Source organism: Balaenoptera borealis (genome assembly GCF_965194805.1).
Source record: "Balaenoptera borealis genome assembly, chromosome: 5".
NCBI classification, from domain to species: Eukaryota; Metazoa; Chordata; class Mammalia; order Artiodactyla; family Balaenopteridae; genus Balaenoptera; species Balaenoptera borealis.
The window spans coordinates 12148248-12167771 of NC_138862.1; the positions used below are offsets into that span (position 1 = coordinate 12148248).

A 19524-nucleotide genomic window follows, 5' to 3' on the forward strand; every position below is an offset into this window, starting at 1 on the left:
AACAACTCTGAAGACATTCCCAAGTTTATATTAAAAAGCGTGTTTTCTTTTTTACCAACCTCCAACCATTGTACAAAATTAAATCTTAAAATATGACACAGAGATTCTATCCCTCTCCCTTACGCAAATGTTTCTGTATTAGTCACCCGCCCCGCACTAGAGTTATTTATGGTGTGTCTGTCTTCCTCACTCAGATTGAGGAGGGTTGTGCAAGGGGCTGAGAGTTGAATTTTCAAGAGTGTAGGCGACAGAATATCATCTGGGAGGTGCCCAAGACTTGGCTGGACCTTCCCTACTTCTAACCCAACCCGAAGCGTGTGCTTCTGTTTCCTGGTGTGTGCTGCTTTCTCTCCCGCAGCCCAGCCTCCCTTCTCTTTTTCTGCTGCTTTCCTGGAGCCTGTGGAAAACAATGCTGACTGCTCCTGCCATAAACCCTGCTCTTTACTCTGGGAAACATGATACAGAAACATTAGACACCCATGAGAGTAAAGGGAATGGACAGGGCCTTTTCCCTTCAAAGCAAATCACTTTGAACAGGTAAACAACGCACTGAATGATACCAGAATACTGTTTCCCACCTCCCCTTCCCCCAGACTGGGAATTTGCACAGATGATGTCACCAATCTCCTAATCCTTCCCTCGGAGAACACTTGGAGACCCCAAAGGAGCAAGTGGGGGTGCTGGGAGGGACAGCACCGGAGGTAGCAGGTGTCCAATTAAATATTTCTTGATTCATTCATCTCGTTACATAACCATCCCCCATGTCAACATCCGACTCGGAAGTGTCACTTTTATCAGAAGGAGTATCTTCAGGCCACGGGCACTCCGCAGAGGGGCCGGGGAAGGGCAGCTGTGTCCCTTCTCCACTGGCCACCAGAAGGTCCGATTCTGTCTCGTCGGGGTCCTCTAGCATGACTGTCTCTTCTGGACGAGATGGTAACACTGGAGTGACTTCTGAGTCGTCGTTGTCCTCAAGGGCCCTCATGCACACAGAGTTCAAATCCACATTGAAGACAATTCTGTCCCCAGACCCCTCCGTGGAGCTGCTGTCCTCCTCGGAAAAGTGGTCCTGCAGCAGGTTCCCTCTCCCCTGGTAGCCCCTACTTGTGCATTCCGACTGCCAGGGGCTGGGCCCTGGTGCCATCGGGGCCTCAGCACCAGCCTTGGGCTCGGGCAGGTCACACTCCTCAGTAGCCAGGTCACTGCAGTCCTCCAAGGTGGCCGAGGACACAGAGGCGGGACACAGCCTTCCCGTTAGTCCGTGCGTGGTGTAACCACCTGCGCTTATTCGGGGGGCTGCTTCATTATCGCTGTCACTTTCATCATCATAATTATAATTCCACACTTTCTTCTTTCTGTTGATGTGAATGACCTCCATGGTAGCCACTTTTTCCAACGGAGGCAGCTCGGGAAATACGCAGACTGACAATTTATAAAAATTCTTTAAAAAAAAAAAACAACAGAGGGTATCAATTCTGAGTGTTTGTTCTTTACTTTCTGACATAATAAAACTTAATGAGGTTAACTACACAGTGATGGGGAAGGTGGTAATGAGGACGATGACGACAACAACGGCAATAATGGCTAATGGTTACATAGTGTTTGCTATTTGCAGGGCACTGCTTCTAGTCATCTACACGTTATAATTCATTTTACCCTCACAACCGCTCTATGAGGTAGGCTTACTATTCTTATCCCCACTTTACAGGTGAGAAAATGAGGCAGAGAGGTTAAGAAACTTGCCCAAGTTTCACAAGCTTCAGGAATACTAAGTGGTGGAGGCTGGGTTTCAAACCAGGAGGCTGCCTGCAGCAGAGACTGGGCCGCTCCTTCCTGCTGCTGTTTCCTCGCTGCTTCTTGCTTGTCAGGGGAATCTATCCATTTAGTCTGGATAGATTTCAGCCCTGGACTGCTGACATTCTTAAGGGTGTCAAGGAACTGTGAGTAAGGAGAGATTCAAGGGAGCCCATTTCCACTGGGGTCAAAGCCCTCTGGACTGCAGGACCTTAAAGAGGCAGGTGACCCCTAAAGGGTCAGAGGTGAGAAGAGCAGGGAGACTGCAGCTTGCTCTGATCCAGCACCTCCAGGACACAGAAGGTGAGGTGGGCTAAGGAGACTGGCTACAATGGGGTCACGCTGAGGAGGGTGGTCACGAGATTCCTTTCACAGACCTGGAATCATCATTGACATCCTCCTCCTCTCTGTTCTCTTGCTCAGGCTGCCCAATTTGACAAGCCTACTTTTCCCTGACTCTATCCAGACCTAGCCTTGGGATGAATTGTTCCATTGGGTTGTTCATCATTTTTCTTATTGATTTATAGGGGCTCTTTATACAATCTATAATCTAGATGCCAATTATTTGTTGATTATTTATGCTATATGTAATTTCCCCCAGTCTCTGGTTTAACATTTTACTCTCTTTATGATAACATTTGATGGAAAGAAGTTCTCAACTTTACTGTAAGAAGATGTTTCACTTTTCTTTCTTCATGGTTTCTGCTGAATCTTCCTTGCCCCAAAGTAAGAATCTCCTTTATTGCCTTCTAAAACTTTTAACAGTTTTGCCTTTCACATTACAGTCTTTAATAAGCCTGAAATGGATGTTTGTGTATGGTGTGAGGTAGGGATCCAATTTCATTTCCCCCCATATAGATAACAATTATTGACCTGTCAATCCTTTCCCCACTGCAATTCCTACTTGTCATTAGTCATGTTTCCACATATGTGGGTCTGTCTCTGGGATCTCCATTTGACTAGATCTTTGTTAATGCTTTTCAATAAGGTTAGATAATTTTCTCCACAATGGGCTTGTGACATCTTCTGTTAGATATCTTCCTTGTTTTTAAAATATTTTTATTACCATTGTAATGGTATTATAAAAACGGTATGTTTTCATTTAAATCACATTATTCCATTTAACTGTATGATTCCAAGTTCAAAACCAGGTAAAACTAATCTATGCTATTAGTAATCAGGAAAGTGGTTATCCTGGATGTGGGCAGTGACTAATAGGTAGGAGAGACTTCTGGGGAGGTGGTCATGTTTTCTTTCTTGACCTGGGTGTGAGTTATGTGGGTACATTGAGTTTGTGAAAATTCACAGAGCTTTTTGCTATGATTTGTGTACTTAATTTCTTGGATGTTGAAAAGCAACTTATATAAAAATGTATTTGTATTCTAAGTGATTGTTGCTAGTGTATAAAAATGCAAGCATTTTTATATTGATTATTTTGTGTGTAACACATTGCTAAACTTATTAGTCCTAATAATTCGTCTCCAGATGCTGAATTTCTTACTTAGCCAGTCATATCATCTATAAATTATCATTGTCTCTTCCCCCATTTTTCAGACTTTAAGCTCCATAAGGGCACATTTTTTGTTTGCTTTATTCACATCTAGATCCCCAGCACCTATAACATGTGGACACACAGTAAATACACAACACCTATTTGTTAAATGCAAAAGAGGAGAAGGAGGGGGAGGGGAGGGGGATGGGAGAGAGAGAAAAGACATTGTTTAAAATTTTTAATATCTGTTCTTGATTAAACATACATACACAAACATACTAGACCTAGGGTGTTCTGTTTTACTATTCCTAGAGTTTTTACTTAAACACAGAGTAACAATTTTTAATGGAGAAATACCAGGCAGACACAAGATAACAATACCTCCTGTCATTACTTGGGGTTAGCACAATAACAGGTATAAATATAATTGGCATATAATTTGGGTGCATTTTAAGGATGGGAAGAGCCCCAGGGAGACCTGGGAGGAGGGTTAGTAATGAGTTTAGGTAATTCAGGCAGAAGATTACCTAGGAGGTGATGGGTGTGGTGCTAGGGGCCTTTATATCTCAAGGCTGCATGAGAAATATGAATTGGAGTGGGATTTGCCTAAGACCTCAAGGCCAAAGCAGTACATGGCCAACAGAAGAGTTGGAGTGAAGGCTGAGAATAAACTTGCAACTGAACACTAACATAAAAGATTCAAAATATACATTGTTAAAGACACAAAGATAAAAGTTACACTGATAGATAAAAACCAACCATTCTTGCAATACAGGGATCATAGTGTGGATGAAATCCAACACAGAGCAATTTACTTCTCATAAGCTACAACCAAATGCCATCTAGGTTCAAACACTAATGGTAATTAAAAACTCCAAAAGCACCCCTCCCCCCAAACAATCCCTCCCCCAACCCAACCTGAACAAATAAGAACAAGAAAAAGAAGAGTACATCATCCATAACAAAGAATGAAATAATGCCATTTGCAAAAACTTGAATGGACCTAGAGTTTATCATATTAAGTGAAGAAAGTCAGAGAGAAAGACAAATATCATATGCTATCACTTACTTGTGGAATCTAAAAAAAATGATACAAATGAACTTATTTACAAAACAGAAATAGATTCATAGACATAGAAAACAAACTTATGTTTACCAAAAGGGAAAAGGGACAGGGGTGGGAAGAGATAAATTAGGAATTTGGGATTAACATAAACATACTACTATGTATAAAGTAGGTAAACAACAAGGACCTACTGTATAGCACAGGGAACTATATTCAATATCTTGTAATAACCTATAATGGAAAAGAATCTGAAAAAGAATATATATATATTCTTCCTGTACACTTGAATCACTTTCTGTACACTTGAAACTAACACATTGTAAATAAACTATACTTCAATTAAAAAAATTTTAAAGAAACAAAAGAATTAAAAAATAAAAAGACTACACTTTTATCACCTGTGGAGGGATATTTATTTGTGGCTGTTAAAAAAATTAGAAGAAGAAGGTGAATGAGTTCAAACATAGAAAAATAAGATATTTCTGATTATTTTCTAATGTAGAAGGAAAGTGACACGATAGGGAAAATGAAAAATGATGGGCAAAGTGCTTGAGTCAAAACACATGAGGAGGCTTTAGAAATATGTAAGATCAATACCCAGACTTGGCTGAGTGCTAAAGGCTCTGAGCAGGAAGAATATGCCTCAGGTAGCAGAGAGAAAATATGAAGACAAAATGGCTGGTTTCACTAACAATGAACACAAATAAGAGCAACTCTGGGGGACAGTTATACTACGATAAATGAACAAAAGTAGAAAAAATGATTAATTAATGCCAGCAGAGCTTTGGAGAAAGGTGTCCATCTCTATGTTGACACTAGCATTATAAAATAATTCTTTATATTTTTATATAAGATAAATTCACTTTGTGTATCTATTCCATGGAAGTAATCCAAACTAAAAAGACAACCTGTATAAAAATGTTCGTTGCATTATTCATAATGGCCAAAGACAGACATGAAAGGAAAAGAAATCAATCCAAATGCCCTACAGTTGAGAAATGATTAAGGGAAAAAGAAGACATTAATAACAATGGAAAACTATGTGATTATTGAAAATCATATGTGGACAAAGTATAAAAAGAAAGCAGAAAATTCAAAATAGAGGTTTATAGGGATGGAAAAGAACCCAGAGTGATAAAACACCTTGATGTTCTGAGACAATGGGGTTTTCTTCTGTGAAAATATTTAAGCGTATAATAAAAATTCTTAAGTTAAAATGAAAAATAAAGACAGGAATTAAAAAAAAAATACGTACCAAAACTTTGGGTAAATCATTTCTTAAGCATATGTAACCGATCTGTTTCAGCATCATTACAGTGCTTATGATGACAGCAGCTATTAAAAACAGAGTAATTATTCCTCCTATTGTGGCAGATTCTGATGACTCTGTTGATGAAAAATTAAATGGCTTTATTTCAAAATAAATCCAATGAACAATTGTGGTTGGGATTAAATGCACATTGATCTGGCGGTGGAGGGGTTTATCAAGGGGGCAAAAGTTGGAAAAACTATTGTTAAATACCAAAGAATGGAAAGTAATCCAAGTACACATTTTAAAAAAATGATAAAAATTCAGTTTTTAAAAGTAAAATTTCTTCCAGTTGATAATTATGCTCTATAACTGCACTGTCCAATATGGTAGCCACTAGCCACATGTGACCATTCAAGTGTAAATTATCAAAATTTAAAAAAAACAAAAACTTTCTGAGTCACACTAGTCAGGTCTCCAATGCTCAATAGGTACAGTTAGCATGCACGACAGGCAGGGAGGAGTGGAAAAGGGGAGTTTGTCTGAAGAAAACAACTGCATCACTCTGAAGCTGGACTTTGGCCATGCCAGGAGCCAAGAACTTGCTTTGTCCTGTTATGAGTTCTCCTTTAGTTTCTTGTCAAAATTACTTTTGGAAAATTTCAATTTTCTGAATGAAAATAGCTTTCTTCCATAAGTCCAACTGGACTGAGAAGAAATCAATAGTTACATAACTAAGGCTCTCTTAAATTTCCAGAAAGACTTTTATTAATATTAATCCTATAGCCACAGCCTCAGGCAAAACAAATACAGGAGAGGAAAAAGTAAAGATGGCTCATATATTTTTAAAGTCTTTCAGAAGGTTAAAGAATGAACAGAAAGAAACTCAGTGAAGGTCTGCTCCCTCAGATGGCAGAAGATTCACAAACCCCTTTCATTCCCATCAAGAATGAATGGGTCATCTTCAAAAAACCTACAAACAATACATGCTGGAGAGGGTGTGGAGAAAAGGGAACCCTCATTTACTGTTGATGGGAATGTAAATTGGTAAGACCATTATGGAGAACACTATGGTGGTTCCTTACAAAACTAAAAACAGAGTTACCATATGATCCAGCAAGCCCACTCCTGGGCATATATCCAGAGAAAACCATGATTAGAAAAGACACATGCACCCAATGTCCATTGCAGCACTATTTACAATAGCCAGGACATGGAAGCAACCTAAATGTCCATCAACAGACGAATGGATAAAGAAGATGTGGTACATACATACAATGGGATATTACTCAACCAAAAAAAAGAACAAAATAATGCCATTTGCAGCAACATGGATGGATCTAGAGATTGTCATACTGAGTGAAGTAAGTCAGGGAGAGAAAGACAAATACCATATGCTTATATGTAGAATCTAAAAAAATGGTACAAATGAACTTATTTACAAAACAGAAACAGAGTCACAGATGTAAGAAAGAAACTCGTGGTTACTGGAGGGAAAGGGGGGGGAGCAAACTGGGAGATTGGGATTGACATATACACACTACTGTATATAAAATAGATAACTAATGAGGACCTACTGTATAGCACAGTGAACTCTACTCAATACTCTGTAATGACCTATATTGGAAAAGAATCTAAAACAGGGTGGATATGTGGATATGTATAACTGATTCACCTTGCTGTACACCTGAAGCTAACACAACATTGTAAATCAACTATATTCCAATAAAAAAAAAGAAGAATGAATGAAGGCATGTCATATCAATGGCAGTTCTAGAATCAGATCTAGCCATAAAGGCACACCTTTATAATACAAAATTCTTACACATATAGAGCTTACATTCCTGAAGAGGATTCTGTGAACCAAAGTGATTTCTTTGGAGAAGCAATGATGTCATAGAATTCTGACCCATGTGTCCACCCCTCCTCCTGCCCCAGTGAGTCACTTGAACTAGAATTTTGGTTTTGGCTCCGCTTCTAGGGAATGTAAACAAGACACCACCCTATTTAAAAGAGACCTACCACCCTCTACCTGAAATTGCCCCCCTCCCTGCACCCTTTCTGCTTAATTTTTCTCCATAGTACTTACCATCACTTAACACACTATATATTTTATTTTTTAATCTTGTTTCTCTGTCTCCCAATATAAGCTCTATAAGCTCAGGAATTTTTATCTGTTTTGTTCACTGCTGTATCCCCAGTATCTAGCAAAGAATCTGGCACATAGTAGACCCCTGATAAATATTTGCCAAATGGGGAACTCCTGGTGGTCCAGTGGTTGGAACTCTGCGCTTCCACTGCAGGGGACACAGGTTCTATCTCTGGTCGGGGAACAGAGATCCCGCAAGCTGTGCATGTATGTGGCACGGCCAAAAAAAATTTTTTTTTGTCAAACGGATAAGCACAGCTTTCCCTCAGGACCTTACTGAAAAAAGCCAACCAATTAGTTTAATGTTTGACAAAGGGGAGACATTTCTCCAGCTCTCTGGACTAAATTCCCCCATATCAATACTGCCTTAAGATACCAGTGTTCACCACTGAGTCCCAGTAAGTTAACTCTGGTTCCAGGTCATCCTTCAGGAATTCCCCACCTGGTCCCTGAGTTTGGCTAGTTGAGGGTGGCTCACACGGCCAGTTTGGATAGTGAGAGGGGCCACGTTATATGAACCTACTTGGTTCCTGAAGTTTCAGACAAGAATTGGGACATGAAATATTTGGATAGTGAGGCACACCTGTACTTTAACTGTCTCATGTAATGATAAAAATAATGGAGGTTGACAATATGCAAGGTGATGTGTTCACACCAAGGAAACATGAAGTGATGGGACAGCATGCTGCTGCATGACCATTTCTTTTTTAGTGGGTGAAACAGAGAAAAGTCAGGGGAGACACTGAACCATCACAGAACAAGGATATCAACTTCCAAAGAAGCAGTGCCTTTAGTCAGGCTTGGATTCACCTAAGTGCAGACTGAGTTTCAGCAAACCACTGTCTGTCATGTCATATTACTGAGTTTTTTATTGCTGTGATATTGTGATTTATAATAAGAAGTACATATTTGGTCTTTGTCATCAGTTCTGAAATCCTTAGAATTTCCTAAGTGATTAGAGCAAAGAAAGTGAAAGGAGCATTTTTTGTTATTCATAACAAGCCCCTCTCAACCTCACTTTACATTAAGGAGGTGATTTTTGGAAAGCCCCAGAGGATGGGCGCTGGTTGCCAGGGGAACCAACCCTGTGATTTAGAGAGTTGGAACTTTCAGCCCCACCCCTTGACCTCTGGGGAGGGGAGAAGCGGGAGGTTGAAGTAATTGCCAATGGCCAAGGATTTAATCTGTCATGTCTACATAAGCCTCCTTAAAAACCCTAAATGATGGGGTTTGGAGAACTTCCAAACCTTGCCCTATGCATCTCTTCCTTCTGGCTATTCCTGAGTTGCAACCTTTTATAATAAACAGGAATCTAGTAAGTAAACTGTTTTCCTGAGTTCTGTGAGCCATTCTAGCAAATTATCAAAGCCAAGGAGAGGATGGTGGGAATCTCCAATTTATAGCTCGTTGGTCAGAGTTCACGTGACAACGTGAACCTGCAACTGTGTTTAAGTGGGGGGGGGGGCAGTCTTGTGGGACTGAGCCCTTAACTTGTGGGATCTGACGCTTTCTCCAAGCAGATGGTGTTAGAATTGAGTTAAATTGTATGCCAATGAGCTAATGTGGAAGAAGTGTTTGGTGTGGGAAACCCCCCCCGCCCCCCCACAGATTTGTAGTACAGAAGTATTCTGCTGAGCAGAGGAGAAATAATTTCTTCATTCAATTGGTTTCACAGTTCTGTTTGTTTATAAGATCATGGTATAGTAATAATAATAATAATAATAATATCTGGCCTTTGTCCCTGGTTCTTGGCACAGAATTTCAAAAACCCTTGGAATTTCCTCAGTGATAGGAGTGCCTTTTGGGCACTATATCTGAGTTTATGTTAATGAGCTGAACTTCTGGAAATTCTGGTCCCACCCCTGACCTCTAGGGAGGGGAGAGGGGCTGGAGATTGAGTTAATCACCAATGGTCGATGATTTAATTAACCATGCCTACGTAATGAACCCAATAAAAACTCTGGACAGTGAGGCTTGGGGAAATTCTGGTTGGTGAACATATCAAAGTATAGGGAGGGTGGTGTATCCCGACTCTGCAAGAACAGAAGCTCCTGCACTTGCAACCTTCCAGACTATGTACCTCTTCATCTGGCTGCTCATTTGTATTTTCTATAATAAAATGGTAAGAGTAAGCATAGTGTTTTCCTGAGTTCTATGAGTCATTCTAGCGAATTATTAAATCTGGGAACCTCTGAATTTGTAGCCAGGTTGGACAGAAGTGTGGGTAGCCTGGGGACTTAGGACTTGTATGGCAAGTTGTAGGACTTGTAGGACTTGCTGGCATCTGTAGTGAAGGCAGTCTTGTGGGACTCAGCCCCTTAACCTGTGGGGCATGCGCTAACTCCCTGTAGTATCAGAAATGAATCGAACCTCTGGACACTTGGTTGATGTTGAGAATTGGTGTTAGAACACAGATATGTTAATTTGTTTGGGGTTTACATTTTTGTAGGCATGAAGAATCTGTATGCAGTTTTAGGTTTGCCCATATTTAACTGACATTATATAAATTATTTAAGCTAAAGTCATGAAATAAAATTGGCCTGTGTATCATTCCTTTAAAATTAGCCTGTGTATCATTTGATTCTGAGGAATACTGGAGAACAAAATCACACTGCCTGGAGTTATAGCAAACACCAGGCACCTTGATATGCCAGGCACTGGTTAGTGAAACTCACTTCATACACAAGTAAGCCATAGCACTTACAGTCACTTCCTTATAAATCTCATCTTATTTTATTTTTACTCCGGTAGATCAGAGCATTAAAGAAACTCTCACTGGGGTTGGGAAATTCAGAAAGGCTTCTTTGCGGGGGAGTTTTTCACTTTTGGCAAAACATTTTGGAGACCTAGTGACTTCCCGAGAAAATAATCAGCAGTGGATGTTCCTAAGGCTGATGGATTGTTCTCCCTGCAAATTCCTCCATTCAAAGGAAGGTTCGGGGAGCATGCTGTGTACTGTTCTGATGCCTTGGCCACAGAAGGGCTTTCAGCATTCAGCAGTGACTATCTCATCCACACTGGCAAGTTTCTCTTTCATCTATGAGCTACAGCCAACCTTCCTGAGAGCCAGGCCACATATATGAACCTTACCACATCCATCATTCTACCCTTTGATACCTCTGCAGGCAGTTGTTTCAGCAACCCAGCCTCCTCCAGCTCTTGGCTTGAATAATGGCTGGGCTAAGGGCACACAGAACTGAACTTGATCCTGACTCCCTGAAATAAAAGCATTTCCACTTCAGGAGGATTTCTGATGTTAAAAAGGAAGATACCTGATTGTCCCCATGGTATGGCAACATAAAAGTGACTCCACCACACGGTAGAGACTGACTGACAGAAAACATCTCTGTGATGTGCCTGTGTTGGAAGAAATGCCTTTAGTGCTCCACAACTTTCAGATTCTTTTCTTGAAACAGGTTTTCCCTCAGAGTAAAAGCAAAACATGAATTTTCAAAAACTGTCATACCTGATTCCCATCCAGGTTGAAAGAGGGTACATTTTAAGGGAGATCTATTTATTTTTCTCGGATCTTTAGGCTCAAAATAAACAGATACACAGTAGTTTGTTTTTGGAATTAACTTGTTGATGACATAACTGAAATTTTCAGTGATGTTTCCATTTGTTTTGGGTTTATGCTGTAAAAATAAACAAAAAAATCAGTAAGACTTTAAGTGAGAATTTCATTTAGAGGCAAGCCTTAAGAGAGTCTTTGGAGATTTGTCTTCAAATCTTAAACAGGGATAGAAATATCACAGGCTTGGCAAGAAAAAGTATTTTATAAGTTACTTGGGGCAAGCAATTTATCACAAAACTACATGTACGCGTATACACACACATACATGCACACGCACACACACATGCACACATACATTTTTAAACCATGAAATCTAGTCTAACAACTTCCTTTTACAAATGAGGAAAAAGTCACAACGAGGAGTAAAGGTCTCCATGATGTCATGTTTGCAGTAAGATAATCTTGCAAAAATAAGAAAATAAGATTATCCTATTTCATTAATGATATGTGTCTATACTTCAGAAATTGCTTTTATACATATTAACTCATTTGATTACCAAAAGAGTCTGCAAAGCAGGCATTCTTCCCATTCTCCAGGTGAGGAAACTGCAGCTCAGAGTGGTTAAGTAACCTCCTCAAGGCCACACAGCTTATCTGTGGCAGAACTGAGGCTGATGTCTAGTTTCCCTGTCTTCTCCCTAAAAACACTTTGCCTCTTCTTCGCCAGCTACTTCTGTTCCATTTTGGAATTAAAGAGATGATCTGAAGGTTCTTTCCTGAAGAATAACTTTTGTATAATGTTTTATAGTTTTCAAAGTACATCCTTATCAGTAGTTTTATACATGAGGATTTCCACCAGCTCAAACACAGCCTTCTATAATAATATTTTTCTGCAAGTTTATATTTGAAAGGAGGAGGATTTATTTTTTAACATCCCGCCCCCGTAGCAAACTAAAAGCTCATGCCTGGAAAACAAGCAATGAGGAAGAAGAGGGCCAGAAACCAGAGGAAGTGTCATGGTGAGAGGGCTGTCCTCGAAGGGAAACTGCAAACCGACAGTGGAGAGTCAGAACGCCTGGGTTGCATACCTGGCATTAGTCACTGTGGTCATCGTGTGATCTTAAGTCGGCAATGCTTGCTGCCTGTTTCACCGGAAGCTCCCTCCCACTGTGACTCGGATGCGTAGTCCCTGCTCCGAGCCTAAGGCCAACCCCGTCTCATGCTCACGAGATTCCGTCCACTCTCATCTCCTCCCCCAGACATTGCTCCCTGCCCTGCACCCCCCGGAACACTCCTTCTGCACACGAACATGCTGTCATTTCTTCCATCTTAAAAAGTCCCTCCCTCGACCTCACCTTTCCCTCCAGCTACCACAGCATCTCTCTACTTCCCTTTATACAGAAACTACGGAGACCTCTTTCCTGAAGTCAGACCACACTGAAGCCTAGACCCTTCAGTTGTAATTGTTCAAATCATTACAGATTTTTTTTTTTGGCAATGTATTCATTGCCAACTCAGGACTGTTTTGACCACTTACCTTCTTAACGATCCCCCCTGATTGTTCTTCAATTAATGCTAGGTAAAACTGTAATTCTTCCTCATTTAGTATCTTGGGAGCGACAGACTGAAATTTCACATTCACACTGACGTGGTCTGTAAAACGAATAATCTCAAACTCTGGTGGGTCCAAAGGCAGTGCTTAGAAAACAAGACAAAGCCCAAGGTCAGTCAATAAATAGCATAACCATAATGATACCATTGTCATGATACAACCATACCTCTTTACAACTGTCTTTTAATTCCCCGTGGCCCTCGTTGTGGTGTGGGTTATATATATTTTTTATTGGTGAAAAACTGAGAACAATAAAAGTGAAGTGATTTGTTTACTATTACCACAAGAAATGGAAGACAGATTTTGGGATGAAAGTCAGTATTTCCCCAATTTTCAGGTTGTATTCTAAACACAAGAGTGAAAATGACTTCTTCTCATACAATAATAATAATAATAATAATAATACATAAACATTGCAGAAATATCAGAAAATACAGACAGGATTGTCCCTGAATGTGGTTAATCCTCTTTTGTCCATGCTGTACGTGTGTAAATATATCTACACATATAAAAACTGAACTAGTGTACACACACACATACACACACACACATCTAAACTAAAATTAAGTTATTCTTACACTGTTTTGCATGGTATATGTTTTCACTTAATTTATTTCATAAACATATTAATGCATGTTTATCTACATCATGAGCTGGCAAACCATGGCCCGTGGGTTAGATTTTGCACAGCCTGCAAGTTTGGAATGGTTGTTATTTTTGAAAGAGTTGTGAACAAATGAAGGATCTGTGACAGAGACCATACATGGCCCACAAAGTCCAAAGTGTTTCTTCTCTGGCCCTTTACAGAAAGTCGCTGACCCTGATTCTTCATCATAAATTTTCACAGCTAATTCTATTCCACTAAGCGGCTGTCCCATAATTTAACTGATTCACTCTTTTGAACATTTAGATTGGCTCTAAGTTTTCTGAATAGAATCTATACAGCAATGAGTATTCTTAGAGCTCAATCTTTGCATTTGGCTGTAATCATTTCTTTAGGACAAATTATTAATGGAATTCTGGATTAGAGCAGGCACATGTTAAACTTTTCAATACATACTGCCAAATACCTTCAGAAAGGCTGTGTCAAAGCACGCTCCCTGCATTTCCTCTAAATCTGGGTATTTACATATTTTTAATATTTACCATTTTGAGCCTTGAAAAATGATATCTCATTACTATTTTAATATACATTCTTTAATGGTCTGAGTAACGTGTTCTATAAGTTGGGTTATTTCTTTTCTCTGTGGACACAAACACAAACAGGCAATTCCACAATTCCAGAGAAGCTCATCAGTATCTAAGTTTGCTACAGCAGGATTCAGCTGTCATCTGAATACGTGCTTTGCTAAGCACATATGTGCGAGTATACACCTACACAGCCTTTAACAGGGCCCTGAAGCCGAATCTTTCTCTTGGAAACAGGCTGCAGATCAGGACACTGAAGAAGTGATGGGGTCTGGCTGAGAGCCACTGCCAGCTGCTCTGTAGCTGTTAACACAAGTGCCAAAGGGAGCTGACTCCAGTTGTAGGGAAAGAAAGAGAGGGCAGACCCGCTCTTGGGATCCAGTCTTCTCTGAGTCTGGGCCCCGCGTGTGCACACATCTGGGCATTCACACGTGCAAGAGCTATTGGGCTCTGATCTGGGGCAGGGGCTGAAGTATTAAGGAAAACATTGGCCCAAGGAGTTGTGACAGCTCTTACAGGCCATCTGAACTCCGTTCTCCACTTCCTGTCGGGTTGTGAAACAAAGCAAAAAGTAGAAGCTTCTATACACCAGAAATGAACACAACATTGCAAGTCAACTATACTTCAATAAAAAATAAATTCAAAAGAAAAACAGCAGCTACTACTGCCTGAATGCCTGCCTCGTACAGGCATGGATGCAAAGGACAGGTTAGCATTCCACTTTTGGGAGAAGAAAACGGAGGCTCAGAGAAGAAAAGTCACCACTCCACGGTTACAGAGTTGGAAGTAGCAGGGCCAGGAGGTGAACCTTAACCCTGCGTCTCAAACACCTTGGTAGAACTTCCTACTTCATGGCAAAGCACATGACGATGACCTTGAAGATGATGATGGTGAAGATAATAAACAAGATCGACTCACTGTCCATTGCCAGGAAGAAAGAGCCCATACAACTGACCAGAGCTGCGTTCCCTCTGAATCCAACCACTTTGGGGATGTACATCTCTGTCATGTTTACCCACACATCTGTTAGGTCACAGAATGATCTTGTGATATTTGTACAGTCCCCAACGATCTTCATATCTTCTTGTTTACTTTGAAAGGCAAAGAAATGGTAAAAGAAAACTTCAGCATTTATGTGACGAGAATCCATTAACTGCAAGCCCCACTTCCACATTCCTGTCTAGCTCTGCTCAAATGTCCCTGTGTTGTCATCTGCCCTCACCACCTTATTTCAAATGGAACACCTTACCCCGTGCCCCCCACCCCTCTCTCTTGATCCCTCTTTCCTGTCTCTATTTTTCTTCATACCATTTGCCACCGCCTGCCCCATTATATCTTTGTTTACTGATATCTCTGCCTACTTTCAGAATGTCTGCTCCAAGAGAGCGGGGATTTGGGTTCATGGTTTGACCCCTGGCATGTAGTAGGTGCTCAGGAAATATTTGCTGTATGAATGAACGAGCAAATGTTGGGCGTTCATGGCAGAGGCCCCAGATCTCCCTGCCCCTACAGGACAATCATGAATGCGCCTTGCTGAGACCCCCTCTCTCTCTGGCTGAGGACCACATGGTCCAGTCCTAAGTCAGCCTGTGCTATATGGGGACAACACAGACATCTGCTCTCTTAAGCTTCAAAAAGGTAGGTGGGCGATACATGTGACTGCCTAACGCAGGGAGAAACTTAACGACTTTAGCAGGTGCCAAAGCGAACCCCACAAGAGGCCCTCCAGCGGGTCAGTCAGCAGCAGCAAGAGCTATAAGCCAAATAAACAGCCAACAAAAGGACACCCCGAAGGGCTACTGGATCAAAGTAATGGCTTAGGAGGGTGATTGTTAGATGTGGGAAGAAGAGAGCCAAAGAGGGCTCCGTCCATTAGGTCACGAGTCCCTCAGCAACCCCTAAGTAGGAAGATTTGCACAGAGAGGCTGCACTCTGCGTTGGTTAGTGACCAAGCCAGACTTTGGACCTGGGCCTGTCTTAGTCTGGGCCACACAGCTTTCTGATGTGCCACATGCCTCCCTGAGTAAAGGAAAGTAAACACAACCCATCAATATGATCACCAGATCTTTGGACTTCTGTCCTCAGAAAATGCAGCACTTTTCAACACCCAGACTTACTGAATTAGAGAAATAATTGTGAAAAACAGACACAATAATTATTTTGCTTCTGAGGCTTTGACATGTAGAAATTAGCTTTGGTTCTAAATGCAAGCTTTGTCAAAAATAACTTTGGGTTATTAAAGTATTCAGTGTAATTAAAAATGGATGGGTCTTTTGTCTTTAGACTTTTAAAGCTCTGATTAAAAAACCAAAATTGAGAAGGGGCGAGAGAGGGGGAGAGAGAGAAAAGCTCTATCACAAGTAAGATCACCTCTTCCCCACTCCCCACATTATAGAAAGATAATATATTTAGCAAGAGAAAAATGAAATGTCAAACCAACCTCATGATGGTGTACCATAATGTATAGTGAGTTGGTACAACTGAATGGTTTTTAAATTCCCATGATAAGATTGACTGCAAATTTCGTAATGTCATCTTTAAAGTGCAAGATTCATCTGAAAAATCTAAAGGGAACAAGAGGAAAAAAAAGAAAGAAAGATTGAAACCTGGAGCCCAGCGTTGTACCTTGGCCACTGTTCAAACTGTCCCTTGGGATCTGGAGCCCGACACTTCTAGCAGAGAAGCCCTCCCAAGAGCCCTGGGATCTTGGAAACACAGAAGGAACTGGTTTTGCTGGACACGAGAAATGAGCTAACACAATTAATAGATGAGTAACACATTGTCAGGGTGGACAAGCTTAGGAAACAGGAACTCAGCACTGTGTAAACAGAATTTGGGCTCACCCAATTATCACCGACTCTCAGCGGCTGTTTGGATCAAAACAATCTATGTCATCCTGGGCCACCCATCCTCTCAAGTCAACCCTCGACCCCTCCTCCAGTCCCCCTAAGTAGCCTGGCCCACGGCAAGCTTTCCCTCCTCTGAATTCCCCACTGTGCTTATTCCCTATCACAGAGAGGAGAGGGAGAATGTGTGTCCAGATTGAATCTTCCATTTCATCCCCAAGCCTATGCTGAAGTATTGATAGGTGCTATTAACAAACCCATTTTACAGACTGTGAAATTGAGACGTTGAGTTATGTAATGTTAGGTAGCTGGGAAGTGGCAGCAGCAAAGGAGACTTCACAGCTGCATTTGTCAAACCCTGCCTTATATGGTTAAAGTTTCAAAAAGCATCTAAGTTTCCTATGGTTAGGACCTGGGCCTTTGCTTTTTGGTTGCCAAATCTTCATTCCCCCAGTGCTCTTCACAAGGCTGGATACATATTTAACACATAGTGATGTTTTGTGGACAGGTTTATATGTAGGTAAGAAATTTAGTTTAAAAAATGTGATTTCCTTTATCTGGTACCAGGTACCAGGTAGCAGGTGGAAGAATGCAAATTAATGGGAAATTATTTCTGGATGATTTTTTTGTTTGGCACAGTCTGTGTCTCCTCATTCTTCTACTAGTGAGAATATTAAGAGGTGAATATTCTTTTAAGGGGTTTAAAGATTAACTCTAGTGTTAATTTCTTATAATAGTTTTATGAGACAAATGTGAAAACCGGTATTGGCTAAATTCTCCTTTAACAGGGAAAGTATTTGAGGAAAAAGATTCAAACAAAATGGCAACAGATCTGGGATCAGGAATCAAATTTCCCACACTTTTGACTTCTAAATGGTCACTCCAACACTCTGACCCTTACACAAAGTTTTGTCAAGCCAAGAAAAATCTCTTACCAGGCAAAACGTACGAAATACCAAACATGAGGCTGATGTGCACTGGGAAGAAGAAAAACATGTTAGACAAGCAACAACACTTTCACCAGGTTCAATTTACAATTGCTGCTCTGAGTCTGGGATTCTTCTTCACAGATGTATTTATATTGGATTGAGACTTTTCTTACGCTAACGAAAAAAGCTCAAGTAAATGGTTCTTAGAGAGCGGACTTTGGTATAAGCAGCGCATTGTCTAAGGATGTTTTGTCCTGACTGGATCCAAAATAAGATGTTTGGGAGCTGATACTAGTCATGAGGGTTGGCTGGTTGAGGGACTGTCCTGAGAAGCAGTCATCTGTTTGGAACAATTCTCAGAATATGAATAAGCATGTTGCTAATTAAAAAACTTCCAAGGTAAAGATATTTACCAGGGTTGGTGGAAGAAGAAAGGTCTTGGTGATGGGAAGTGGGGATTCTCATTTGTTTCCTGGATGTCACCACGACTTGGCGAGTCGGGTGGCGGGTTAGGGGCATTTTTAGTAGGTGGGGGACCAAGGCTGTCATATACTCTCCAATGCATGGCACTTGTCGGGGGAGAAGTGTCCCACTCATGGATACCTTACTGATAAACTATGGAACAGATGACACAGTGATACTGAAATAGAATCAAAAGAATGGTAAAGAAAAGGCACAAATGAATAGGACTATAGAAAAAGAAATCAATAATAAATGAAGTGTGGAAACCAAAGTTCAGGGATGACTGTTTGGTTTTGTGATGAGGAGGGAGATAAGGCGTCTGGCCTCTTTCCAAATGTAGGAGTAGAGTGATAAACTCCACCCTGGATTAGAATGAAGGTATTCAGGGAAATTACTCTTCAAATTACAGTGAGGCTAACCCCGTTCATTATTGAGCCTTAAGTCAATTATTATTTGTTTGTTTTCCTAAGACAACAGTAGGGCAGAAACCCATTGTGAATCAAACCATTAATGTTTGTTTCCTATCTACGTTCCAGTTGGCTCTTGACATTGGGCAGCTGATACTGGATCCTCAAGGCAGGGAAATCAATTGGGTACTCCCTAACAGGGTCCCTGGCAAAGGACCCTGAGAAAAGTGTTACTATGAGAAAAAGGACCCTGAGAAAAGTGTTACTATGAGAAAAGTAACACTTACCCATGGGATACAAATTAAGTGGTCCAACCGCTGAGACATTCTGGCTCAAAAGCATCTTTGTTATTTTATATGTCCTTTCTTTACTTTCACATCTGAAAAGCAATCAATATTAGGTGATCAAAATGCTGAAGTGTCTAATTAAACTTCAAAGATAACGGGCAAAGACAAGACAATGAAAGATCAGCAGGAAATTCCTGATTCCATGTTTCCTCTGCCCTTTTGGGAGCTGGACCATTTACCCCATTTACACGAGCAGCTTTACCTCAGCTTCTGGGACCAATTCCCTACCTAGGCAGGGAGAAATTTTAAATTCAACTTTTGAACAGATAACACAGTCATTTGGTTCCAAACTTTTAAACATACAAAAAAGTAAATAGTGAAAAGTCTTGCTTCCTTCAGAAAAGGATTTTTATTTGTTTTTTTTTGGTGAGTCCTTCAGAATATCTTCATGCATAAGCAAAAACAAATATGTACTCTTATCCCCCCCACCCCTTTGTTTTACACAGAGATAGCATATACATTCCCTGTC

At 40.7% G+C, this 19524-nt stretch overlaps 1 protein-coding gene across 2 annotated transcripts in view; it reads right to left on the reverse strand.

Annotated features, from left to right (window-relative positions):
• Positions 1-24: 24 nt before the first annotated feature.
• Positions 25-19524, reverse strand: part of IFNAR2 (interferon alpha and beta receptor subunit 2) — a 33390-nt gene continuing 13890 nt past the window's right edge. Inside the window, exons 2-9 of one of the 2 annotated variants that reach the window (XM_082395068.1) lie at positions 18996-19087; positions 17846-17887; positions 16505-16628; positions 14983-15155; positions 12802-12962; positions 11217-11385; positions 5608-5738; positions 25-1441 (exon numbers count right to left, since the gene is read on the reverse strand). In XM_082395068.1, coding sequence (XP_082251194.1) covers positions 737-1441; positions 5608-5738; positions 11217-11385; positions 12802-12962; positions 14983-15155; positions 16505-16628; positions 17846-17887; positions 18996-19050 — 1560 coding nt within the window. In that variant the 5' untranslated portion in view covers positions 19051-19087 and the 3' untranslated portion in view covers positions 25-736. The remainder of the gene's footprint in view (positions 1442-5607; positions 5739-11216; positions 11386-12801; positions 12963-14982; positions 15156-16504; positions 16629-17845; positions 17888-18995; positions 19088-19524) is intronic. The other variant, XM_082395069.1, reaches the window with a different exon arrangement.